The sequence below is a fragment of the Parambassis ranga genome, chromosome 2, assembly GCF_900634625.1.
Source record: "Parambassis ranga chromosome 2, fParRan2.1, whole genome shotgun sequence".
Classification (NCBI taxonomy): Eukaryota; Metazoa; Chordata; class Actinopteri; family Ambassidae; genus Parambassis; species Parambassis ranga.
In genome coordinates, this window is record NC_041023.1 from 43,320,177 (window position 1) to 43,347,543 (window position 27,367).

At 43.6% G+C, this 27,367-nt stretch overlaps 2 protein-coding genes across 7 annotated transcripts; one reads left to right on the top strand and one right to left on the bottom strand.

The window, feature by feature from the left end:
* Positions 1-58: 58 nt before the first annotated feature.
* Positions 59-26,223, bottom strand: LOC114447795 (peripheral plasma membrane protein CASK-like). Of its 6 annotated transcripts, none has more exons than XM_028424271.1 (29): positions 25,248-26,223; positions 18,746-18,858; positions 16,076-16,181; positions 15,187-15,264; positions 15,022-15,094; positions 11,368-11,470; positions 11,043-11,218; positions 10,609-10,731; positions 9,824-9,907; positions 9,581-9,680; positions 8,773-8,790; positions 8,140-8,142; positions 7,788-7,909; positions 7,615-7,692; positions 7,450-7,530; positions 6,158-6,346; positions 5,999-6,077; positions 5,745-5,830; positions 5,600-5,668; positions 5,445-5,513; positions 5,292-5,327; positions 4,850-4,888; positions 4,298-4,494; positions 4,100-4,215; positions 3,169-3,234; positions 2,908-2,988; positions 2,612-2,814; positions 1,706-1,789; positions 59-1,236 (listed from the first exon to the last, which is right to left on the bottom strand). In XM_028424271.1, the coding sequence occupies exons 1-29, from the start codon at positions 25,310-25,312 to the stop codon at positions 1,060-1,062; spliced, it is 2,814 nt and encodes a 937-aa protein (XP_028280072.1). In that variant the 5' UTR covers positions 25,313-26,223; the 3' UTR covers positions 59-1,059. The 6 variants fall into 6 exon arrangements, with proteins under 6 accessions (XP_028280072.1, XP_028280064.1, XP_028280099.1 ...); XM_028424263.1 differs by having other exon boundaries at positions 3,169-3,249; XM_028424298.1 differs by lacking the exon at positions 4,850-4,888.
* On the top strand, positions 12,350-14,487 carry LOC114447825 (probable G-protein coupled receptor 34). The gene is made up of 2 exons (XM_028424319.1): positions 12,350-12,682; positions 13,055-14,487. The coding sequence occupies exon 2, from the start codon at positions 13,088-13,090 to the stop codon at positions 14,348-14,350; it is 1,263 nt and encodes a 420-aa protein (XP_028280120.1). The 5' UTR covers positions 12,350-12,682; positions 13,055-13,087; the 3' UTR covers positions 14,351-14,487.
* Positions 26,224-27,367: the final 1,144 nt, after the last annotated feature.

Genomic DNA, 27,367 nt, shown 5'->3' on the forward strand with positions numbered 1-27,367 from the left:
GGCGTCTGCCTGGCAGAATCCAGGGGTGTGCATAGGTGTTACCGACTTCTTCCCCCGAGGCTCTGAAAAGGCAGTTTTTCTCCTTTGTGTTTTTTTTTTCCATTTTTTTTTTTGTAATCCAGTTCAGGAGCCATGTTTAGTGGTGGGCGTCAGTGCTTTTTTTTTTCATAGCAAGAACGATGTTCCTGGTCAGTTGATTAGCATTTCATGTATGAGGGGGAGGGGGGGAGGGTAAAAAGACAGCCAGAGAGAGGAGGCCAGACACGATGAAACCCGAGGCGACACGATGCGTTTTCTTCATTGTCCATTTCTGTGCAAACTGAGATGTAAACAAAGACCATCAGAGGTTGGAAAGAACAACAGGCTACAGCAACACAGGGAAAGACAGCATAGAGGGATGCAGTGTGCTCCTTCAACAAACTGAAAGGCACAGAGGGCCGGTGAAATAAATAACAGCAGGGAGGGAGAAAGAAACTGCCAAGTTTCCTGTGCTTTTTGCTTCTCTCAAACTTGCATCTGGAGCTGAGGGAGTTACTTGTCGCCACTATAGCAGCTTCTAATGTGCTTCAAAGTTCGGCCTGTTTGTCACAGGAGCCGAGGAGTTTGGGGGGGAAGTCGGAGAGGAGGACACAGAGTACCACAAGAAGTGCCTTATAAGGGTCAACACACACAGGCACCCCCATAAGACTGTATTACGGTCATGCTCGCTATTGCCTTTCCAATAGTACCATCCATCCATCATTTACAAAAGAAAAGTACAAAATATCTACTACACTGCCCCGACACTCCTCACTCGTCAACTATATGAGGACAGAACCATATTCACTTAGTTTTTTTTTCATTTATATATATATATGTATATATGTACACAACAATATGCCTTTGAGGCTGTTGAGAAAAAGGGGTGGGGGCAGGATGAGTCTTCATTTCCCTCTTTTTCAACAGTTTATCTACAGAAACGTGATCCTGATGAGAGACGTGATTCCACAAAGTTTAGATTCTGCGTTAGCTCGGAGACGGATGGTTCTGGATGATGAGCTCATTGCTGTTGATTGTATGTCAGTAGACCCAGGAGACAGGGACCCACTGAGGAGTGGTGGACACAAGGTCAACGGCCTCCTCCAGCAGGCGAATAGTGTCGTCGATCTCATTGTTGATGATGGTCTGGTCGAAATAGTGAGCGTAGGTCCTCTGCAGCATCTCGGATTCTTTCTGCAGCCGCTGAAGAGACTCGTCCTTGTGGTGCGTTGGAAACAAAAACAGTGGATTTAGTGATGGGTTACGATAGGTAGGAGGTAGGAGAGATGTTGGCACAAAATGCGAAAGAACAAGGGGGAAACACAGACGCCACAGACATGCTTCTCTACCATCTGCAACTATGAGCGGTGAAATTAGTACTTACAGGCAGTTTCCTGCACCACTTTGGGATCTTGGGTGCAAATGAAAACAGGCATGCCAAAGAAAATAAAAAACAGGCTTAAAGCAAACAGGGCACGTGCAGTGAGAGAAACAGAGAGGATGACACAAAAACACATTAAGGCAATTCAGACGTCATGCAATTACAAAAAAAAATGAGCTTGGAAAAGACGTCACCAATTAGCCAATGTGACTATTAGTGTGGAGTTAGTAAGTAAGAAAGTAGAAATAAAGTGAACCTGAACCAATAGAATGAGCGGGAGAGGAAGCAGAGTGTGTGGGACTGTACCTCAGTCATGCCAGGGGTGATGGTGGGAGCTGCGATGAAGACAACATAGGGGGCAAACTCAGCCGTCCTGAGGATCTTCAGTGCCTGGAGGATATAAACTCAATAAGGTGATGCCACTTAAGGCTGTTCCAAAAAGAAGAAAAAGTTCTTTTCGGCACGGAGGTACCATACTCCGCGAGACGTGTGTGTGCAGAACTCCTCATACGGCCCTCCTACGCAGCGCACATCACACACAAAAGGATGACAATGCAATTGTATTGCAAATTGTGAGCACAGTCGTGGTTACCTGGCCTAACGAGCTGATAATGTTCAGGGAAGAGGGCGCACAGCATGACAATAGATAGAAGATCAGTGTAGCTGACTGTAGCAGACCTCTGGTCTGTGTGAGTTTAACTCTGTGAACGTGTGGATGACTGTCTGCAATAATACATCCCGCCTCCTGGTGTTTAATGTGCGCGAGCCACTGTAACGCCGTGATCGATACTGGGATTAGTTTTTATATCGCCACCTTTTGGACAGACGCTCTCCTCTGTGCGCCGTGTTTCTCCTTCCAGGAGCTGTTTGCCAGCTGCTCATCTAAACTGTCCATCGTCGCTGTACTTCCTCCTTCTGTCTGTGTGTTCTGCACCTGAAACCCTTGCGCTTCTCCACATTCATCACGCCCACAATAAATTCCGACCAATCACAGCATGGTTGCCGCACAGCCTTGAAAGAAAAAGTTCGGCCCGGACCCTGTGCACAAGAGTGCGGAACAGCGGGCGGTCAGAGACAAAAAATGACGTCATTTTGTGGGCGTAACGTCTGCACGGGGGAGAAAGTTCTTTGTCTCGCGGAGTATGGATCCAGCTTTAGACAAACTGTTACTGTACTAACCAATTACCAAAATTAGGTACAGCTTCCTTTTACCTGTGGTTCCACGTCTAGGATGGAGATCATTCCCTGGACATGAATCTGCCTGATAGTCTCCAGCCTGGTTCCGTACATGGCGTCTTCATGGCTGCCATACTCAAGGTAGTCGTTGTTACTGATGTCCTGCATCATCTGGTCATGAGACACAAAGTAATAGTTCTTCCCGTTCTCCTCATCTTTCTTCGGAGGCCGAGTTGTGTCTGTGCAGACAGACAGACAGACGAGGATTAGGGATGTTATGTAATCAATCGAATGAAAGAGTCTGCTTTGGCTACTTGTGTGTGTGTTCTTACGAGGGATGGGGTAGGCAAAGCGGTCAGGATGTTTGGTGATGAGTGTGTTCTTGATGTGCCTCCTACCAACTCCATGTGCGCCTGCATGAAAGCGGACAACATGTCAGTCCAGCAGTAAAAACACGGAGACATATCCGTGTTCTATACCAAAACGAAAGTGTCCTAGTGTAGTATGTGTTGGAAAAAAAAAACCCTGTGAGGATAACAACAATAAATCGAACCCTGCACAACCCTGAACTTCACTTTTCATGTGGTCATTACCCAGCAAAACCAGCGTTTTCCTCTTGAATGACGGGACTTTGACCACTTCCTCGTAGGTCACCAGATCTAGTTGGTCAAACACTGCATGACAAGAGTAAACACAGAATTAGCACCATAAAAATCACAGTGGGTGACATCTATTCTATCTTGAAGCATGATTTATTTACAAAATAAATAGAGCATCAGAGGCTAAGCAGGCAATGCTAATGCTGAGGTTAACATTAATTCCAATGTTTTGTCCCTGTGGCTTAAATCAAGCCTAGAATTCTCAGGCATTAAAGTTTGGAGCTGAATTATTCAAATAATGTATGGCAACTGCTAGTTCAAGCAAGCACAGAGAAGACCCGATGAAGGCCAAACGCCTTAAGAAAGCATTGAGCCTTCTTATTTGCACTGACCTTGGTCAGACAGAATCAAGCTGACAAGCATCTTGTTCCATTTGAATTACATTGTTAGTAACAAACCAGAGCAAAGCGGCTCATAATGAAGACTCTAACAAAGCGGCCGTCATTCACAAGTCAAGGAGACGTTGAGGAGGACGACAGAGGCAGAAAAAAAGGAGATAAGGATAAAACACAGAAGCTGAAAGCCAGCTCTCTGGAGTTACTTACATGCAGCCATGTCAGTGGGTAAGAGACAGCATGAAATATGGACAAAGGGCAGGAGCGGAAGGGTTAATAAAAACACACCATAGAAGAAGACAAATTCAACAAAAAATAAGAGAACAGTACAAAAACTTGTTAAAGCCCAAAAGCTGTTAGTCACTGAAATAAACTGAGACAGTGGTCTGTCTGAGGGAGAACACACAACATGCAACAGTTAGATCAGATCATGAATATTTATCCTGAACGTCTTACACTGTTTAGCATTAGTGGCTGTGGTTAGCGCATCTCTGCTCTCCGTCAGCATGCGGCAGTGTGTGCTGCCTTACCTGCGTTGTGCTTGGCCAGGTATTTGTCTTTGTACTGCTTCTTCTTCTTGCCAAACCAGGTACAGCTGGCCTGCTGTTCCTGTTTGGTCTTCTCCATTGCTATACATGCCACACGCCTGAAGATGTCACACACGGTGTGTTACATCACAGATGGAACTGATGTTTTCTGTCATTTAAAAAAAAAAAAAAAAAACTCACCACTCCTGCAGCTCAGGTGAAGGGATGAGGCCCGCAGTGCCGTTCTTGGTGTTCTCCAACTTTCCCTGCCACCAGTTGTGGTCGTCTTTAGAGATGATCTGAATGATGTCACCCACCCGGAAGCGAATGCCTGCCTCCTTACATGGGATGAGGTCATCCTTTGCCGGGTCATACTCAAACTGAGCGCGGACATAAATCTGAAAGAGCAGGAACATGACACAGAATATTTATAGGTGCTGACTCGGTGGCACAGGATTTTGCTGTGGCCATGAGAAGAGGCATCATCAAGACCCCAAGGCACACAAAAAAAAACTCATTTAGGTTGATAAGCAGGAGGATGATAAGTGTCTGTATTCTGTCTGTGTCTGTGTTTTATTGACACATTTTTTGTTCCCCTTTATGTGCACTGGTGAGCCAGTATGAGTGCTAAGATCTGATAGTTGAGATGGGAACTAAAAACCACTAAGATGAGGAACTGAACTTTTGCAATGGCAGGGTTGGGAGGAATTGGGAATCTACTTGTAAATAGGGGGCCACTTGGATACATCTTACCTTAATGAACAATTTGTCTTTGATAGCAGGTCTGGAGATCTATGGGGTTGAGAGCATCACACACATACACACATATATATCATGCAGTAGAAAATGTAGGGGGGTATAAACAAAGGAAATGTGATGAGGGACCCGTATCTGGATGCTGGAGTAATTATACAATGTCTGCATTTCATGTGTGTGTGTGAGATGTTGGAGCATGATTAACACATCATGCAGCAGACAGAAATCTGTTCGCCCGTCATTATTTACCATTGAATCACAAGGCCCTGCTATGGTGGGTTAATACTGGATGTAAATAATACAAACAGAATAGCGAAAGTACATACACGTCATACAGACATGCAGACCTGACTTGTAGGGATGACCGCAGCAAAATTTTCGAGCAAAGGAAACAGCAGACACTTAAAAGTTGGTGGAGTGAGGAGCTGGGGGTTCTTACCTGGCGGCCTTTGGGCTGGATCGTGGAAGGCAGGTCCTAAAAGGGACCACAAAAACATCTTTTCAGATAGTGTAGGGTTTTTATTTTGATGGTTACACATCTCTATCTCGCTAGCTTGCTGTTATGTCTTTGTCAGGTGAAGCAGAAACATACCAGGATGGAGCTGGTGACACTAGCGTGACCATTTGCAGGCGACTGTCGAGACACATCCGGTGACTCCTTCTGCAAAAGGAAACACAAAATAAACACTTTATAGTCCAAACAGAATATGAGGAAAAAAAGCCAAACGTTTGGTGACGGGTTCCCACCTCGCAAGACATCGACTGGGATCGGTAACTGGGTACAATCTTGAAGGTGATGCTTCCTCTCATCTCCCTCTGTCGTGAAAAGGGGAAACAACGTATGAATTATGACTGAAAAAACTCACATCTAATAAAAAACTGAGAGACTTACCAGCATCTTCTGAAGCTGTTCTACTGTCTGATTAGCAACACTGATGCCATTAATCTCTCGAATCTCATCTCCTACATGCAGAGTCCCTGGAGTGGGGAAATAATGAATTAATAAAGGCTACAAATGAGGTTCATGGGTGTTCAAACATTAATTCTTCACAAAGAAATAGGCGCCAACGAGCTGCTGAGATGTCATCCTTCTGAATTCATTATTGTGTGTGCAATCGCTCTGCGTGCCTCCCTCTAGATGCGTACCTTGTCTATGAATCATGCCACCGTGCATGATACGGGCCACAATGCAGTGGTTGAGGTCGTTCATTTTCAGGGTAATGCCCTGGAACAGACAGAAGGTCAGATTATAACAGCATGTTTACAACAGAATCTTGTGTGTGTGTGTGTTTGCCTGTTACACACCATAGGCTCGTCTGTGTTCTTCTGAAACTGGACAAGGCGGACCCTGGTGACGTTCTCCAGGTCCATGTCTCCGTTGGTGCTGTCCGGGGAGTCTCCGTTCAGGTATGGCGAAGTAGGTGGAGGGGTGACCCTCAATGCTTCGTCGCTGTAGACCTCATGGGCCACCACATCATGGGTCTGCAGTAGAGCCTGGATGTGCATAGTCAGCCATCACAGAGCATGTCAATGTCATCTTGCGCATGCATGACAATGTTTTCAGAGTTGTAAACATTGGCTGCGGGTTGTCGGAAATCCGACTTGTGAATGGAATCCCAAGTTGGCCTGTGTTAGCCTAGAAAACTCGCCTGTGTGTATAACCCGTAAATACTATCAAATCCCACTCGAGTGGAAGAAGATTCCACACAGTGTCACTGTGTGTGTGTGTGTGTGTGTGTGGGGATAGTGTTACAAAGAGTGTGGCTTACACTAATCCTCTTTGGGCAGTAATCATGACACACAACGTGTTTTTACAAACACACAAAAATGAACTTGTCAAATGATCACATCTGCTCATCATGACAACAACCTGCACAAACTGGGAATATCTGTCACTAAAGATGCATGGCAAACATATGTGTGGTGATACAGTACACAGTCAAGGCTGGAATACTTCCCCCCTGGGTGCTACTATGCTAAACCCCTCGACAGGCATTCTGCTAGCAGCAGCGTTAACTGTCTGGCAGCGTGGAATTTCCAGCCGGTCAGGTCAGAGAGCGCGGCGGGCTAATTGGATTGAATCAAACAGAAGGCGTGACAGCCTCAGTATGTGTCACAGCCTGAATCAGCAGCACCTCCACTTCTTGTGTTACTAACCCAGCTAAATGATGCCAGTATCAAAATGACTCTCAATAAATCAAAGCAGTAGAGCTACAGCCAAAATAAGCAGTTCATACAGAAACACAATTTAAACAATATTATACCTTTTCACGAAAGCCACCACTGATTCATCCAACTTCAGGTCTTCAGGTCTGTCAATAGTATCCCTCTCCATCTGTTCGTCTACTACACTCTACCTGATCAACATGGAGGTTTATGCATCCATGCTGCTCTGATGCTCCTGCCTCTTGACTGGTTTTTCCTGCATGTGCCTAACCCTGGCTGTTGGCTTGCCAAGCTCAGGTGCTAAGCAGCTTTGTGGCCAAGCAAGTTACGTGGGACTGTCAAAGGAACCCTGCTTCTGACGTAGTTAATTATACTTACTCACATAATCCCAATTTAAAACCAAAAGTGTGTGTTGTGCTGTAATATCTCACCATAAAGTGCGGCTGTGTGAGGATCCTCCTGAGCTCCTTGGCCTCCATGTTCTCTGGGTAGCAGGCGATGGTTTCCAGTACCTGGTGAGGAAAATATTATAGGTGTCGTAGAACTGTTTCTTTCTTTGGTCATAGATCCGCTGAGCGACATTTTCCCCCCCTCACCTCTTTGGCTCTCTGCACTCCATCGCTGGGAGGATTTCTGATCTGAGGGGATGACCTGGTGTTGATTTTGTCATAAAGCTGAAACATAAAACATTTGTTTATTAATAACATGGTTTTGTCATGACATCTGCTGGATACTTTCTGCATGGCAGGTAGCCCTGTGGTCTACTCACGTCTAACAAGGTGTGGAGGTGCTGATCCTGAAAGACACTGTGCAAAAAGTCCATGTCTTTCTCACTGCAGTCTGTCAACGCATGGATCTCCTCTAGACTATCCAAAACCTGCGATACTGCCCCTACACACACACACACACATGTGAATTATACACACATAGATGTAATCATAAAAAAAAACATTAACAAGCATACCAAGCAGTGCTACACAAAATGCAAACACAGTACGAACTTTTCCCACAGACACATCCACAAACAGGCAAAAAGGAAAGAAACATCACACAAAAAAAATCACAAACACAATAAAAAGACACACACAAACACTCAGAACTATTATTTAACCCCAAAGTACCTGCTGCATCGCCCACACATGCAGCAAAACCAGAGAAACAGCGGTACATGGTATCAATACAGCAGAAAGTCAGAAGAAAGTCATTTCAGAAAATCACAGTGTGGAAGATGGGTTAAGAGCAGTACACCCCAGAACAATGCAATCAAAATGTAAATATGATATATGAAGTTAAGGTGCTGTATGGTCAGACTTTTACTCTCTGAGGCTGAGATGTAGGCAGCAAGTGGATCAACAATGTTGCTCATTTAGGGCCCAAGCTAGGTTAGGTTAGCTTTTATCCCACAGACAGTTTGAGTAATCGTTCAAGCTGTCAGAAAGGGGAAACAAACAGTCTGCAGTCTGTGTAGTTTGCATGAAGAAAATGAGCTTTAGCCCATAAACCCTGATGAGTCAGCATGCTCTGTGAGTAAGAATTGTACCCTATGCATACTGAGCTTTGTGGTTTTTAGTACATGTAATAGATTATCATGTTCACAGGTTAAAAGGAAGCATACACATCAAATAAAAAAGGGTTTCTTAAAAGAGAGACAGAGTTAGATTAGCACCCACGCTAAAAAGCAACTAAAGAGCAAGTGACGTCATGACAATGATATTACATATCAGAAATCTATGCGTGGGGCAAGGGATACGTACTTTCAGCAGCTAGCAGTCCTAGAGACAGCAGAGCAGAAGAAAAACAGCACAAAAGAAAGAGATGCTGAGATTAGAAGAGGTTTACAGCAACTACAGATTTAACACCTCAGAGTGAGAGAGAGAAAAAAACGAGAGAACAAGGAGTAAGAAGGCCAGCAGTGAAGGAAGGCATACAGGCAGGCAGGCAGTAAAAGGACAAGGAGGGGAAATAAAGAAAGAGCAGCAACAGAGACAAAGTCAGCAACTAAAGCTAGACCTGAGACTGATGAGGTCTACTACACTACTGTAAAGTCAATGACAGCAGCATGTCTGAAGTGCAAAAATAAACCAGGAAGCATGACTGCAAGAGACTGCCAGCTTCAGCAAAAGTACATACACAAAAAAAAAGTCTGGCCGCAGCCGCTGCATATAAAAGCAAACACAAAGTGTGAAAAGCCACTTGCTAAAATGCACTGCGTACAATTGTTAATGACAGGTACACAGAGTGGTGTTTATATGCTAATAGGTGTTGACAGCTACAGCCTGTGGTCTTCTTATCACAGGAAATGAAAGTATATGATTGAGACAGGGAAGTGAGCCTGTTGGGCAACATCTGTCTTCGTTTAAAGAGGGGAAGTTCTGCACCGACAGCTGCTGTTACACTGACACACTGAATCATAACCCATTAGAGATGGAACATCCTGGTTGTGCTCTTTGCCACATCAACCCTGTACTTACATTAATATTAATACTAAACGGGTCATATTTAATTTACACGTTTGTTTACTTTGCTAAAACATTTTGAAGTAAAACGTGTTGTGTCACTTACCTGAGGAGGTGGGGTCATCTGAGAAGTCATGGAGCTCCTCGGGAGGGTCGCCGTAATAGGAATTAAACTTGTGGCTGGAAACAGCAGCCAGCACGGCACCCTGGGATACAAAGCAGAGAGGTGTGTGTATAAGTCTGTGGAGCCTCAAGAGGACAGGCCGCGCTCTCTCCACAAATGGATCTAGGTCATCAGAAAGGATTGTACAGAGCGATAGGAGTGAATGTGAATCAACACTGTGCTGACCTTCAGCTTCCTCCTGGCGTTGAACTTCCTCAGCTGTTCGACAGTTTCGGGCAGGTGGATCTTATAGGCATACCTGTCCCTCTCCTGCAGTTGTTGAAATTATATACACAAAACATAAGGAGACATAAGCATGTGTGCACACAAACACACACACACACACACACACCATAAAGCAGTAGTTGAGCGGATGTGAAAGTGGCGCTGTGGTTTCAAGCACAAGGAAGTGTGTTAGTGTCAGCATCAGTGGTCTAAAGGTGACTTTGGGCTGTCAAATATGAAGCCTTTTTTCATATCTAAAAAAGACAAGTTGAAGTAAGAGCTCCTAACTTGTACTTAAAGGTAGGGTAGGAGATTTTATTCTGATGCACTTTTTGTTAAATTAGTGTAACTTCTCTTTACAATCCGATAGCAATCGATTAGTTCGGCAGTTTCGCTTCAAAACGAAGAATATTAATCATCTGTGGAAGCTATAAAACACTAAAAACATCAGCCAATCCTCCGGGTGGACCCTGCGTGGAGTATTGGCTGGTTGTCACTCTCTTCCTACTCTGCGTGCACCAGAGAGGTACGTGCATGATGGTCGAAGTCACAGACGAAGTCGCAGCTCGTCTTCAGGTAATGTGCGGCGTCCATGTGATTGGGAGGCGTGGCTTCGGGGTGAGCTCCGAGAGAAAGGGGCGTGTGTTTACTTTCCAAATCTGGCTGACTCTCACTGAGTTTTCAAAATCTCCTGCCCTACCTTTAACATACTAACACCATGTACATTTGTGTTTCTGTGATCTTGCCTTCAGCCAGGGATGGTTGAGGGCCTCGTAAACGGTGATTCTCTCAGCAGGGTCCAGCATCAGCATACGTCTCACCAGATCCTTGGCACTCTCTGAGATGTGGGCCCACTGCCGTGGGTTCATCTGGACACACACACACACAGGAGGAAAGTTAACTAAACTAAACCAAAGTAAGGTTGTACTTACATAGAGAGAGACAAAACATTGGTATAGAGAAGACAAGAAGAATAAAAAAAAGCAGCTAATTGATGCAAGATAACTACTGCTCACTGTGTCAGCACACAAAGCAGGAAATTAATACTGAAGACGCTTGACATTTGTCTTCATTCATCACCTCACTGACATTTGACTGATTGTCAAAAGAGAGAAAAAGAACAGTCACGCCATGATTCCTTTTGTCTCTTTTGTCACTGACACACATTGTAAAACCTCACTTTGTATTTCCCCTTAATGATGGCCTCAAATAAGCGCTCCTTGGTGCCATAGAAGGGTAAGCAGCCAGACAGGAGAATAAACAGGATGACACCACATCCCCACACATCCACCGGTTTTCCGTATGGCTCCCTCTTGACAACCTCTGGGGCCATGAAGTGGGGAGTACCGACTCGACCTGAAGACAAAATAGGTACATGCTTATTCTATAAAATACCAGGAAGTGGTGAAAAGTGTTTGTGGTCCCTTTTCTCTGGTCACCATAAATGAACGTATAATCTACTTTTTGGTTTTCTTAAGTTTCATGAAGCAAATGCCTTGATGTACCTCCAGCTACTAAACCAGACTCTCCCAGCTGGATTGCCACTCCGAAACCTCCCAGCTTCACTGGAGCAGAGTTCTCCTTCGAGGCCAACAGCACACAATGAGGCTGGAAGAGAATAACACATATGTAATGAATGAAATCAGTCAGGTAAATGAAGAACTATTCCCTAAATCACAAAAAAATGACTGATGACTGAAAAAAAGTGCAAAGCAATTGCTTTGCTATGTGTGTGTGTGCAAAAGTGCAAGAACCCACATGTGGAACCGCTGATTAGTGCAGTGCTTTCACAATGAGAAGAGAACTTGCACAAAGCTAACCACAATTTTATTATGATGATGATGACAAACAGGAACTTACCATGTACATGCAGGGTCATTAAGCACTGTGGGAGATGCATGATGTTAGAATGTCATTGCTTTTACAGCATCTTTGTGCTACTGTGTAATCGAATCACATTATCTGGAGTTTATGTAAATATATCAAAGTCTGCATGTGGTTGAGAGTGTGTCTGCTTACGCTGCTTTCACAACCTATTTATACAGGATTAATATCGCAGTGTGTATTTACGCTTGCAGTTGTTGGTGTTTAGGTTGTAAGGAGAAAATTACAGTTCAGACATGGTTAACTTTACACTCATTTGAACTTTGATCCAAATGATACAAACAGAGGAAACTTGGAAGGGTTTAAATTATGCAACCCACTAAAAGGATATATATATAGTTTTTACGTGCAAAGTTCGAAATGTCAAGTTCTTATTTCTGAAGACAAATGTGCTGCAAAAAATAGAAGAAGTCAAGTTGTCTAAAAGAAAGTCTAATGACAGAATATCAGAAACTTGATGAGTAGCGATGCTTGGTTGTGGTGGGCACATTTCCTGTCTTCACATTTTTGAACTTCTCGTAACTAGAACGTAGGGGTGTTGACTGAGATGGGGAGAGAGGGTGAGATAGAGAGAGAGAACAAGAGGCAGAGCCAAGAGCAGTGACAAACAAGACTATCTATGGGAAGGCAAGAGTGAAGACTGAAGGCAAGCTGCGAGCTAAGAGCTGGACTGGGAGGAGTGCTAAAAAAAAAAAGACGAGCCTGCAGGATTTATGAGTCATTCTGAGACGGCAGGGAAGGTGAAGATAGCAACAAAAAAAAAAAGATTTTAGTTTTATTGTTTATGCCTCTTAAGTCTATGTAATTCAAAAGGTCTTTGCATAGACTGGATGGAGGAGAATACACTCTGGACTCCTGAGTTCTCACTTCTCGTTCCACATTCCTAAACATCGAAAGCGCAGCTGTGCCGAGTCTCGTACGGAAGAAATATTGAGGGTAAGTCTCCTGCCTTAATCCAAACATCTGTGCGTAGCAGTCGGCTGCAAACTCACAGCCCCAGGCTCTATTGCAATACGATGAAATCAGAATTAATGTGGAAGCATTGGACGTTTGTGGAGTTAAAATGATTCAAGCTCTCTCATAAAGTTGGGGAAAATGAGTTTTGTACAGACATCATGGAGTAACACAAACTACGGTGTTTCCATTTCACAGAAATGAGAATTATGCATGTGACCTTTAAACGTGCAGCCTACATATTACTCACCTGTCTGTGCATTTCTAGCCTACATTCAGTGTCTTTAATTCAGCCTTTTTTTAATCAAATTTTGAATCATTTAGTAACAAGGTTTTTTCTCTTTTTCCCTGCAGAGATTCCTCTGACGTCATCAAGCCTTTGCCACAATGACTATGTTCCCTTCTGCTTCTCCTTTCACGCAAACTTTTTCAGCTTCCAACTCCTCATATCCTACTTTTGCTTCTACGCCTTTTCTGTCCTCTCTTACTCCTTCTCCCTCTGCCTTAACAACAGGCAACAACGGGACAGACTGTCTACAAAGGCTGGATGACAGCTCCCTCCGCCTGCCACTGGCATTATTCTACTCCCTGTTCTTCGTCTTTGGGCTTGTGGGTAACCTCTTTGCTCTGTGGGTCTTCTTTTTTCTGCATTCTAGCCGGAACTCAGTGAGGGTGTTTCTCATCAACTGTGCAGTGGCGGATCTGGTCCTCCTGGCTTGCCTGCCCTTCAGAGTGTTCTACCATATCAATGAAAACAAGTGGGAGCTGGGAGCTGTCGCCTGCAAAGTTGTGGGGAATTTATTCTACATGAACATGTATATCAGCATTGCCTTACTGGGTTTCATTAGCTTAGACAGGTATTTGAGGTTGAAGGGGAAAGGCAGAACACGGAGAGGCATGAGGATGAGACTGTGGGGGCACAGTCAGCCATGGAGCTGGGTGGCCTGTGGCACTCTGTGGGGTCTGTCGCTGATGGGGCTGGTGCCTATGATCGCCACAGCAGAGGACAAAGAGGATGTTAACCAGTGCTTCCAGTACAAGCGGAGACTCAAAGCCACAGGAAAAGCCTACTTCAATGCAGTGCTAGTGGTGTTCTTCTGGTTTGTCTTCATCATGCTGGTCGTCTCATATGCCAAAATTGCCTCTCAGTTGCTGAGGGTGTCCCGGGACAAACCTGACCTCCCTAACTCGCAGAAGTACAATCGCACCGCCAAGAAGTCCTTCTTCGTCCTCTTTCTGTTCACCGTCTGCTTCGGGCCTTACCACGCTTTTCGCCCCATCTACATCTTCACCCAAATCAGCGACTCGGTGCGGTGTGAGACCCTTCAGCAGGTGGACACCATCAATGAGGTGATGCTGCTATTCTCTGCCTTTAACAGCTGTTTGGATCCCATTATGTACTTTCTGTTATCTGGCTCTGTGCGCAAAACTGCCCTTCAAGCACTTGGACACCGGCTCGGCCACCGCTTTCCCTTCCTCAATGACGCAACATCGAACAGCTCGACGATGGACTCCAGACGGCAGTCTGTGCCAATGGCTTTGCCTGACCTTAACAACCCTTCACTCACCCCACGAACCAGTATCTGCGTCATCAACTCCAACCTCCGCCGCATAGAACTGACCACACTGCCACCTACTGGCAAACAATGAACACAGGCCTGTCTTACTGACTACAAATCAAGTTAGCACGAAGAGTGTAAAAATACATATTTGTGTCTTTTATAAACACTGTAAAAATGTATTTTTTGTTTAACTTTTGCATAAAAAAATAAGTAGTTTGTACTGTACTACCTAAGACAAAGAAAAGTAAATGTGTATATTTTTTTTTATTATTAATTGTGTGTTAAATAGTTCAAATCTCTCCCTCTGACACTCAAAAGGTTTGACACACACGGCTACATTTGCACTTTTCTGCTGCAAATGTAGCTGTGTTGGATCAAAAGCCTGGTTCAGGACTCCATCTGGCCTGGTTGTGTGTCACCTGTGTTGGATGGCTAATCCTGTTGGGAGTCACTGGTTGATAATCTGGCCATAAAACCCCCTAACAAAACCAGATGGCTGCTCAAATCTTTCAGAGACACCTAATTGCAAACCACAAGTTGGTTTGCAGAGGGTGAAAAAAGGCTATACAGTGAATACCAAAGATGTCAACAGAGAGTTTCTTGGTATGTTGTTTGACCTTTATATCACTCCATTGATGCTGTAGATAACCACCTTCTCAGAATGAAAGGCAATTACTGTGGTATAGGCGGATTTATGTCTATACAGCCCCCTGGTGTGAGCTCAGTGAAACATTTGGAAGGTTCAGTGCAGAGTCTCACCTTTACATCACGGTGAATCACATTGTTGTCGTGGCAGTACCTAAGAGCCTCCAAAATTTGCCTCATATAATGACTGGATGGACAGAATGCAGAAACAGGAAGATCACTTAGTACATCTGCAAGCTTCATTAATATCCAAACACGTTCCCAGAGTGCGTGTCCTACCTGGCCACTGCTTCACTGTAGACAAACCCAGCATCAGCTCTCTTGACAATTTCGAAACACAGGTCTGCTCCATCCATACTGAGAGGAAGAGGAGGAAGAGAGGGCGTGTCTACTTATAATACAGAGCGGTTTTTACCAAAAACAATGAGCCAGCAATTCAGAAAATACTCTTTAACACTGTGAGCATAAAACGTCACTCATCAGGGAGCAATTTTATGACCTGCTATCACTTGCGTAAACAGAGGAAATGCATTTTCATTATAGCACTTTTCAGCCTTTTCATCCCTGTGGAGGCTTTCAGAGGGAGAGAGGAAGATTTACAACATAAAATTCCACACTGAGGTACACAAATTAACCAGGCAATTTAATTCAGAAATATATATAAAAAGACGGGGGAGTAGAAGGCTATCACCTAAACGTAATGTGTCCTTTTTTAATATATATAAAACGTACATACTTTACATTGTAGGTGCACAATAACAAGGGAACTGTCAAATTTTTGTAAAATCTGGATCCATGGTGCACAATAATCTGTTTAGTTAGTATATGCATGATAATACACCTAGCTAAATCTTCAAATATATAGTTATCGCACATATTTTGTTTCTGTCAATTACACTAATAAGTCTGCAACCACCCCAACAAGTGGGTGTATAATGCTGGCGTGTGAAATTAGCAGTAAGAGCCATCTGCGAATCTGTGGCTGGTTATTTGTCTACTTTCCGGCAGGTAACCACAGAGTGTCTATTTTCTCATCTATTCTTGAAAGCAGCTTTAGTATCGTTGAATTGATCAGCAGCTGTAGTGGTGGTGGTGTTTCCTGCTGTGCCTTTTACTCGCATATACAACATATCAAACCCTGGTTGTGTAATGTGTGGTGCACACTTACAATTCAAAGACCATGTAGAGCATGCCATCGGAGCTGTAGGTCTCCAGCAGCTCCACGATGTGGGGGTGTTTCAGCATGTGGCAGATACTGGCCTCTCGTTTCAGATCTGGCAGAACAACATTACATTGGTTAGTGCACCACAGTACAATTACAAGTTTGTGAGGTTTGTGAGGTGTGAACATAAAAAAGGCAATTTTTGCACACAGGGCTATTTGTACTTTATTCTACTGCCAAAAAAAGTGTAGAGTAGTATAATGAAAATATTTATTTTTTAACTAAAATTGACCAAACTGCACATTGTGGTTGTGTTTAGTGTTCAGTTTAGTACTGTGCACGTGAGCCTCTGTTTTTTGCCACCAGGGGGAGTTACAGAGCGGTTCATTCAGGGAGAGGAATCCCCTTCTCGGTAGAGTGCAGGGAGTTTTCACATGTTGAGCTGACAGATAAACAAGCTAACAAGCTGGTTTTCAACATAAATACAAGCATCAGCAGATGGTAGCACTAGACTACAATTTTAAATGCACATTTAAATGCACATCTGGCTTACTCTCACCAACATCATCCCCTCTCATTATCACAGCATCCAGATCATGCTGCAAATACAATTAACTATACAACTCTGTGGAACTCCTGATGTTTTGACTGCCTCATTAAATATAACAATAGTGATGGGAAAAGACTGCTATGGCCTTCTTTCTTAAAAATTGAGATTGCTGAATCAAGCTGCCACACGTAATGTGCTGCTGTTGAGCTCCTCGGCCCATGAAAACCTCATTTATACACTCCACTCCCCATCTCCAAGTCGACTGATCTTGAGTGTGTGTGCATGCTCTTTGTGTCGTGACAGACCAGTATCATTATGCAACAGAGAGAAATGACGCTGTGTCCCCGCTACAGAGCCCCCTATTCTCTTGTCCCTTTGCTTCCATTATTTCTCTCCTCTCCTCTGTACACTCGTCCTAACTCGTCTCATCGAGTATCTGTTCTTGAGCTCGACAATGCTGCCCAGTGTCCTCACACTGACGAGGAAACCACTCAGACAGAGGGAGGGAGGGAGGCAAGAGAGACTTGGAACAGTGTGAATGAAACCAAAGCCGTTTACTGTGCCTACTCCAAATCAATTGTTACAATGAAGGCTCGACTAGGCTGTGTGATGTAATGTGAAATAATTTCACCCAGAACTTTGTTAGGGGGTTCAAACGGCACAACAGCAGTCACTTTGTCTGACGTACAGATAAATCACATTTTCCATTATTTTTCATTACCTAAACTTTCAATACACATCTAACCGATAATATCGCAAATTGCACTATTGCATTTTTCCCTGAGACTCAATACATTGGTGATTTAGGGTTCGTGCTAGTTCATGCTTGACATTCATCAACAATGTACAAACTCTCACCCATTTTGCTTTTTGCTCAATGCTCCTAAATTCTTAATTACACTATTAATCTTCCATCCACTCTCTCAGACAGATCTCCAAATGTTAGCCTGCCAGCTTGTAGCTTGGCCCAGCCTGGCGCTCCGTCTCCTTCTCACTCACGTTATGCTGATACAGATTTTTTTCTTTAATAAGCGAAGGTATGTGGTCTCAGAAAACCGCTCTCTCAATCTGGCAGGGTTCCAGTTCTCTGCGAGAGGCCAACTTGCTTACTGTACCTTTTTAAAATGGGTGAAATGTTCACCATGATGCACTTCAGGACTTTTAAATATTGGCCATGGCATGCTTTAAAAAGAATATGCAATTAGCAGGTTATATAACGATGGTAAGACTGCATATGTTATTATTATTATTATTATTATTATTATTATTGACACTGTCTATTTTAAGCCTTCCACACCTACTCATTATCACAAAGTGTGGAAAAGCTAAATGTTCTGGGTGACCACAGGGGACGAATGCCTGAAGTGGTTCAGATATTTCTGAGGTAAGAACAACCCTTTAATGTAGGTGGTTTATTTGTCCATGTGAATAAATTTAGCACCAAAATTAGCCGGGCTGCAGACTTTGGTTTGGGAAACACTGGTGTAGAGCTCCTCTCTTTCTGTTTTTCCTCCCTTGGGTCACTTCCTCGTCTTGCTGTTATTGGCTGCCAGGCTAATCTCTGACTGGGGTGTCACAGATGGCACAGAGTGAACGCCAACACCACCACCACCACCAACACACACACACACACCTATGAGCTCTTTTTCCTTTTAAACTCACAGCCCTCAGCATGACAAAGCACGAAACCACACGGTGAGACATGGCACGCAACAACAACACACATATCTACCATGACAAGCCAACCACCACATACTGACACGCGCACACACACAGACAAACACATGCAGTTCCAACATATTACTCATCTGGGTACAGTTTGTGTGACATTATGCCTCATTTATTTATCAAACACTCCGTGTGGCTTGGTGTTTGATATCCGAGCCAAACTGTATTTGCAGATCATTCTTCACATTTGTTTTAACCCATGAGATGGGTGAGCTTTACATAACAGCAAAAGTCTGTTATCCTTTCCAATGTACAGCAGTTTGCATGTGTAATTCCCTGTGACAGAGATGCTCTCCTGCCCTGATTCTGTTAACCCCACCCATATGGTGTCCCAAGTGCACAACAACACAAGAATTAGCCGCTGCCACTGTGAAAAGCAGGTCTGCCGTGTTTCTCACCTTCTGTGCTGAGGCCAGGGCTGGAGGTGAAGCTGGCCACATCCACGATCTTTACAGCAAATTGCTGGCCAGTGTCCCTGTTGATGCAGCGTCTCACCACGCTGAAGGGACCTCTGTAACACACACAGACACACACAAGCCAAGTTTGACACAGACTCTTACAAAATCACATAAACACAGGAATCGTTGTGAGTTCATTTAGCACTTAGTGTAGAGACATGTACACATAATAATGGACACACTCCAGCCAAGTGCAATGAGCAGACATAGCGTTGTTTCTGAGAATATTCTGGATTTACAGTGGGTGGTTAGCTACGCTTCGTAGCATTCATGCTCGTGCCAGTGGGAATTACAGAGCAGTGTGGTGCAGCGCAGCTGTAAAAGCTAAAATAAAAGCTTTAATATACAGACCTGTGCAAGTGAGATCTACCCTACACAGTTTATTTCTGGCAAAGGAGGTGGCATATACTGAAAATGTGTGTCTCCTTATGTAGCTGCACTGTGGCTCACGTATAGAAGTCGTGTTTTCCACCCATGTTTCCAGCAGTAACTCTATCAAAGGTTCATATCAATGATGTATAGAGTAGCCCTTAATAAATTGGTTTAGTGCAACAATTCTTAGACATAGATTCATTTTTTTTCCAATATTAAAAGCAAATATAGAATAAATGCTGAACAAATGCTGGACAGTAACCAATGATTTTTTACATTTTGCCTGACGATGTCTTTTGTTAAGTCTCACAGAACTTTATGGCAATGCCGAGTAATTAAACTTTATTAAATCGGTGGCAGGAAGAGGCACAGAAAGTCGAGACATTCACACACTTTATGTCTCCTGGCCCACTGAGAGACACACACCCCTGCTGTGTTACAGCTGTCTCTACATCGCTTTGTTCTACAGTCCTCAGTGTTACAACCAATGCTACTGGAGACGTCACACCAATTTTCTGAAGCAAAGCGGCGGTCATTACCGGGCATTACTTTAACTGAATTAGCAAATTAACTTCCCTCACAAAGGCAGTGTTTAAAAACACAGTAAAAGCGTTGCAGTTCGAGTGTCTGCGCATGTGGCGGGAATTGTTGCCAATTTGTTGTGCACATCTGTTGCAATGATTAGCCCATCCACACAAACACAACCAGCATGTGCACACTGGGTAAAACTGCAAAATCACAACACTCTTCCCTTCAGAGTCCACAGGAATCCTGCGGATAATGTCATCACCCCGCTGACCTTTGCCCTCCAAAGGCTGACGTGCTGTAGCAGCTGTGTTTGTACGTTAAATATGGGAGGTGTGGGTGGTGCTGCTTGAGAGGCATGATGGAGCTTCTGACACCCCCAGTTCTAACCCTACAATCTTTCCAGATCTGTGCTTGAAGGGTGGAAGTTCAGGTGAGGGAAATCAAGAGGCTGCAACCACATGAATACAAATGATGGAGTGTGGTTAGGGCTATATTAGCACTGATCTAATGTCTGTCAATAAAAGTCGCTACCACCATTAAGCAATGAGGTAGGGTTGGGTAAACCTGTCAGATTTTATGCATCAACTTCATCTGTAATCTTGGCTGTCTATTCAACTGAGCTGAACTGAGAATTGATTCCTGAAATGTTTTTTTTAATATTAGGTTGGTTGCAAGGGGAAAAAGTTTGCAGCTGTGATTTAATTTAATGAAACAGAATGAAAGTCATCTTATCGAGTGGAATAAAAAACTCATTTTATGCCAATTTATCCATGCAGAATAGATATAGCAGGGGCATTAAAAGAGAGCGATTAACTGTAAGTGACAAGAGACAATGTGGGTGAGGACATTTTGCCCAATTAATTCTTTCTGACACTTTTTATCTGAGATCTCAGATTTCATTTTAAGGTTGTGGTTCGGCAGGGGCTCAGGGATGCATTCAAGTCAAGGAGTGTCCTCACAAAGACAGTAGAAACGTCTGTGTGCACTCGCTTGAGTGTGAAGGGGAAGGGAGGCCACATGCCATACTGACATCACCGCAGCTGTGCTGAGTGGGCTCATACAAAACGCCCACACATGGCTCACATCCGACAGCAGCAGTCATCAAACATTAGCCCGAAGTGGCAATCTTTACAGACTGCTCCTTAGATCATCTCAGCTCCCTGCTGTATGTAAATCAAATGCTGAGTGTAAGGTACATTTTAACATCAAATCTGGCTCTGAGGTGTCCTTTTTTCCCCCTCCCCCCCCCCCCCAAAAAACAGGGACAGAACACATCTGTAGGTGCCGACTCCATATCATCACAAGTACTGCTCTCCTGAGAGCAACAATCTTTGCTTGAAGCAGCATTTTGCTCTTAGACCATATATCTCTGTTAGCTTGTCCTTAAATTTGGAAAATAAGTACAGGATGGCTTACTCTTGGTGCTGGTCAGGCCTAGGCTCTAATACCCAGGCAGGTAAATTGCATCTTAGCTGGTTCTGGTAATCATCATCATCATCATCAACAAGTCTGCACTTCTAATTTTCTCCACACCATCACGCCTCAGTGCAGTGAATACAAAACAACAAATGGCGGCCTAAAAAGGTGATTCTTAAATAGTGTCAACAAAGTTTTTACTGATACTAAAAGACACACACAGATCAAAAATGATCTATTTATATATTTCCACAGTTTTATGCTCTCAACTTAATATTAATAGTTATGATTGAAATATCATGTTCAACCATAATCTGTGTGTGTCTTAGCATCAATTATCCAGCGTGCTTCCATGTGCAAAAATGGTGAAACAACCGTAAATATTAGCACGAGTAATAACAAACTGAAATTCACAGCAGGGATAACCTCAAGAGGTTTAAACACAGAGAATCCTTTTCCTTCACATAAGCATAGAAGAGGATCCAGGATTGTTGTAACCTCCCCCCGTAGAGTCTGCACTGTAGTCTCAAAGAAAGCTTTACTTTACACTATCCATTCACAACTATTGATCTGCTGTGTGTGTGGGCAGCTATGAGGAGAATACTTAACAGTACTGAACATTAAGAGGATGATCTAATGTAGACACAAAGGAATACTCATGCTCTAATAAAAACAAAAAAACACTACAAAGAAGAAGCGCAAACATTTTACGTTCAAGCGTTCAAGCGTTTAACGGCAAAAATGTCTCTGAACAGCTGATGGCTACATGACATACTGTAATGTGATACCTTATTGATCCCTGCAGGAACTGCAGCAGTGTCCAGTTTCAGGACAATGAAGTGGTTGCTTCCTACCGATTCATAAAATTTATGACATACTAGTAAAAGTTATTTTAATTTACTGCAAATTTTATGCATTTAGAAACAACAATATTCAACAATATTAACTGATGTTGCACATTACACCTGATTTAGACCTGATAGGTAGACAATATGGCCTTCCTGTGGCAAATTACTCTGGTTTGCATGCCAAAAGTTGCATCTGTTTGTGGGCGAATCATCATTAGACCACTGAGAACTATACAGCAATCAATGAAAATTTAAGATCTAAATGTTGCCCAAGCAATTTAATTATCCAACTCAAAACAAGCCAGAGGACAGATCACTTCACTGGTTTAGCGTGAGTCTCACATCCCAATATCCTTGGCTCTAATGAGCACCCCAGGGCTGAAATAAAGAGTGCTGTGACTCCACACTGCTACTCGACAGCCAAACTCCTATTCAAACTGAATGTCTGCAGACAGAACTGGATTAAATCGCCAGAGTGAAAGGTTTCTGTGTTATGTTCATCACATGTCCATAGTGTAAACTACAACCAATGAACACATAAAGCACCGAGTGGAAGTGCCTGTTTAACAGCCTGTGTCATTTTTCACCGCAGTTAATCTAGTCAGAAGTTAAACTGACACCTGACCTGTCTCTGCTGAAATACGTCTAGTATAATCACAGTAGAGCTGAATGAACATTTACATGCATGAGCTGTAAAAAAAATTGTCTCTGTGTCTTTATAGGAAGTCGACACACACATATGTGGCTCTTACTGTTGCCATGCAACAACATACCCTGATGAATTAGAGGTCTAAAAGTTGGAATATTTTTTGACTTCTTGTACTTTGGCTCTCAGTTCTAAAACCTTTATAAGCAGAAACTACTGTCTACTAACTGTCTTTCGGAGGAAATCAAGGTAAACATGGCTCTTTACACAACCTGCATTTAGAGGAGATGATTGGACAGTGATGGCCTCCCTGGTGCTCTCAATCCCACCCAACCAGACGGCTCTTATCAGACACAAGCTGATCAGGGGACAATAATAGACGACTTCTCTGCACACACAATAGAAGTCTTATAGGCGGTGGGCTGGTTAAAAGGGTTTATGTACAAGTTCGAAGGGAGGTGAGGTCAAAGGTCCTTAAGAGACACGCGTGTATACAACAGTAGCAAGCTCAGCCAATGAAGTGAGACCAATCACCATGACAACTCTTACATCATATAGCCGGAGAAGATCAGGGATGAATTGTTATTAGGGATCAGTTCATTTCACCCACTCATACTTCTAGGGATGTCCCGATCCGATCACATGATCGGAAATCGGGGATCGGAATTGGACATTACCTCCCGATCAGGACTCGAATATATTTATTAGGACTCTCAAAGTTAACGCCTTCTGTGCAGGGTGGCTCTGTGTCCTGTAGTGTAGGGGTATGACAGTCGCTTTTGGCGCGTGAGGTCCTGGTTCGAGACCTCGATGAGCCGCTGGGTGTGTGAAATCTCGCGCTCTAGACACACACACACACGTTTTGCTAGGATCGGATCGGGACTCGGTATCGGCAGATACTCAAAATTAAAATCACTCGGACTCGGACTCGAGGGCAAAAAAACCTGATCCTACATAATTCCATAATTTTACCTCAAACACTTTTGATAAATCATGTTGATTGGACGAAGGAATAGAAAAAAAAAATCCAGGATATAATTTTGCTGCAATTTGTTTGGCAGCTATGACTCACCCGCTAATTGTAAAAATATTTGTTTGATCTACAGCCCATCATCATCCTGTTGTGTCCTTGGCCAAGACACTTAACTGGGCCAGACATTTGAAAGGAATGTGTGCTATGAAAGCTAGAAGGTGTTTCACTTAATACTAAAAAAAATTCTGCTTTCCATTATGGAAGCAATTTTTAATTAATTACTGTGCTCAGGTTTCAGCTGTAGGCCATGCTGCCCACTGCCTACAGTAGAGTTGACAATAAAACACAAGGTTAAAAACAAAAGTGGGAGATGGCAGACTGCTGCAGTCAATGTCTGCCGGCATTATTTATATCCATAGCCTCAGGGCCATCACATTCCCAACTCCACTTGTCTCCATTGATCTGCTTCAGCCTTCCGTCCTCTCCCACTCCAGGGTTGAGGAAAAATTATACCCCCCCCCCTTCTTCTTCCCGCAACACATCCCAAGACACCAGGACTCAACACACTTGATCCATCAACTGCAGTCTTACAAAAGAACTAGCTGGATAACAGGGATTTTCTGTTGTTGTTTTGTGTAACATAAATTGCATTGCACTTCTTTACAACAGCTTAAAATAAACCCTCAACTATTGTTTGCTCATTTTTTTTACCGGACTGTGTGACCATGCCTGCACAACTGCCCGCCACTGCTTTTAACTCTTGATAGAGGTTATTATAATGTAATTATTTACCTGTATGTGTGTGTAGACTACAAATATTGATAATAAAATAGAGTAAGCCACACAAATGTATGATCTGCATCCCTAAAACTCTCTCCTGGGACTCCCAAGGTAGAAGTCCTGGTCCAACCATCAATTAGTAACCAAGGCAACAAGAAAACTCCGGATAAAGAACAGGGCCTGAGGGTCTGGAGAGTGTGTGTGTGTCTCTTTTCCCTTCAACAAACTTAATGGACCCTCAGACCTCCTCAGTAAGGGAGGCTTTGCAGGGGGGAGGGGACTGACGGGTAGCACAGGCATGTAGCCTTCCCGCCTCACATCCAGGAGAGTGTGAAAGGGCCATGTCTGAACACACAGATGTATCACACATCTGTGTGTTCAGACATGGCCCCTGGACGTTATGTGCAAGCACCACACCTGAACAAAACACCACAGACAGAGGGCTTTGCCCGACAGTGTGTCTGCAATTATATACCATTTGGCTACAGTTAAACAGGAGAATTTAGGGGAAGGGAGGTCCTGCCTGCTGTACATTTTTGAACATGCAGCCTGATGATTATTCCACATGTCCTGCTTCCAGCTCACTATCAGCACAATCTGGCATCGGTGTGCACAAGCAGCAGATGTTTTAAGCAGATCACATTTTAACTTGTCATCAGGAATATGTTAGGACTCATTTATTAACTTCTCTGCACAGAGGCCATGATGTCAATACAGTCTGTGTCTCTGTCATTAAAAATACAGGTTAGTAACAGCCTCACTTCATCCATAAACATAGGGACATCTAAACGTTTACAGCTGTGATGTGTGTGGAAAATGGGATGATAAAAAAAAAAATATGCATACCCTGCCCAAAACAATAAAAGACACGATACTTACTTGCCAATAACCTCGCATAACTCGTAGACATCCTCGAACAGCACGTCGTCGTCCGCCATAGTCATACAGGTAAGGGAGGATGCTCTCCTCAAGATAGCCCACTTACACAGGAATCAATGACAACCTATATTGTGGCTAAATGGGGTTACTATTCAGCCGCACTATGCACTACTGGTAATTAAAAAAAACTAATGTCAGGAAAGGAAAAAACCAGTGGCCACTCAAGAGTCCCAAGTTAGCCGGCTAGCCACATTAGCTAGTGTCCAAAACTGTCACTCTGCGGCCCCACCTTCTCTTGAGCGACTCCTGGAAGGCTAGCTAGCCAGAAAGCTAGCTAAATAGTAACCACAGAGCAGACCCCAGGGCGTGGAGATTTCCTCGCTCGTTTGCTGAAAAACACCCCCCCTTGCATGCCTCGGGTTTGAATCTCACTGCTGGATATTGTCTGGTGTGGGTCTCCCTCAGCAGCATCCACGGACACACTTCCCGCAACGATAAAGATGCTCCTTTCACCGCAAGCTAACGGGTCTCTCGAAAATGGTTGGCTAGCTGGGATAATATGTGCTAGCTATCGATGGAATCACCGGTTGGCTCTCGCCGTTATTGCGCTGTGCACACCCAGTGTATCACAGATGGCTTATCCCACCGAAATAACGTAATGTGACCGGGGCTGCAATATGCTTCAGCTTAGCGAGCCCAAATGGAAGACCTTCACGCTCATGTCCACAGCGGCTCTGTTGCATCCACCCGTCTGTGCGTGAGAATATTGAAATTATATCCAAACACAAGCCGAGTCTTCGTCCACCGTTGCTCCAGTTCTTTACGCTGGCTCAGATGCTGGCTGGCTCTGACTGGCTGTTTCTCCGACTTCCAGAAATGCCCAAAGCTCCTCCCTCTATCGTCCAGGAAACTGCTCCAGCCTGGATCCGAAATGGCCATGGACGGGACCGAGGGGGCTCCGATTCCTGAGAGTTGCGGTGCTTGAACCAAGATGGCGTTCAGTGGGGGTCCGATTTAGGCGCAGTTTCCTAATCTCCTCCAACCGTTGCATCCAGTGAATTCCGCGCGCAGGCGTCAACCATCCCAGCCTCATCACCTTACGTCAGCCTTTTCCTTCTTATCTTTATCATTTTAACATGCACTTTATTTCATTCTGACATTAATAACAAGTTATTCCTCTTATATTGACAGCCAGCCATAAAAAGAGTGAAATAAAATGAGTCATTACACAACATAACACAACATAACACTGCAGTTATTCCCAAATTCCCATGAGTCCTTAGGGACTCCTTCGAATTTGGAACAATTTGATTTATTAATATATATATATATATATATATATATATATATTACTTCAACAGCATTAATAGTGGCACAGCTGTGTCCATCAGGGTGTTAAAATTAAAATTTCCCCAGTGGAATTTGTATCATCTAGCAAATCTAAAACCCTTTTATGGCTTGAAATGTGTAACATTTTGGCAAAACACCCTGGAGACGTTTAGAGATGTAATTACGTTGGGATTAAGGCTCATTTCCATTTATGTAATCCTTTTGCAGGTGTAGGAGTTTCTCTGGTGCAGGTGCTAGGTGCAGCAGACCGTGACACAGGTGGAGTTTCTTTAGGTGTGGAGAAACTAGCGACATCACCGACAACTAGATGATGTGTCGGTGATGTGATGCCCCCTGGAGGTGATGAAAGGGATCGTATATCTCCCATTGCTCCATTTTGAGTATTCTCCAAGGAATTGATAATACACTTGAGAGATAAACAAATAATTATAAAGATCCAAGTGAGATTGTAATGTAGAAAAAGATCATATATCAATAGTGTTAATATCCGTGTTTACCATATTAGTGTGAACACATTGGCCAATAGATTCCACAGCATTCATCAGTCACATAACCTGAATTAAATATTATGTGTTCCCCTACAAACTTATAAATGTTATTATTATTACAAGTAAAAAAAAACTGATAAATAGTTAGCAAAGGATATACAGAAGGAGGGTGGACTCAGCCATGCAGGCGAGGATAAACAAAAGGCATCTGGCGCCACTAGAGTGCGCTCTTCTGACAGAGCACTCTGCAGTCTCCATGGCACTGCACCCCCTTCTCCTTTC

Coding starts and splice junctions, on each gene's coding strand:
- LOC114447825 (XM_028424319.1), top strand. CDS start 13,088: ATGACTATGTTCCCTTCTGCTTCTCCTTTCACGCAAACTTTTTCAGCT.
- LOC114447795 (XM_028424263.1), bottom strand. CDS start 25,312: ATGACTATGGCGGACGACGACGTGCTGTTCGAGGATGTCTACGAGTTA. Junction 10,732..11,042: donor TCATTAAGGGGAAATACAAA/GTGAGGTTTTAC, acceptor GTGTGTGTCCAG/ATGAACCCACGGCAGTGGGC. Junction 5,831..5,998: donor TGGCATGATTCATAGACAAG/GTACGCATCTAG, acceptor TCCCCACTCCAG/GGACTCTGCATGTAGGAGAT.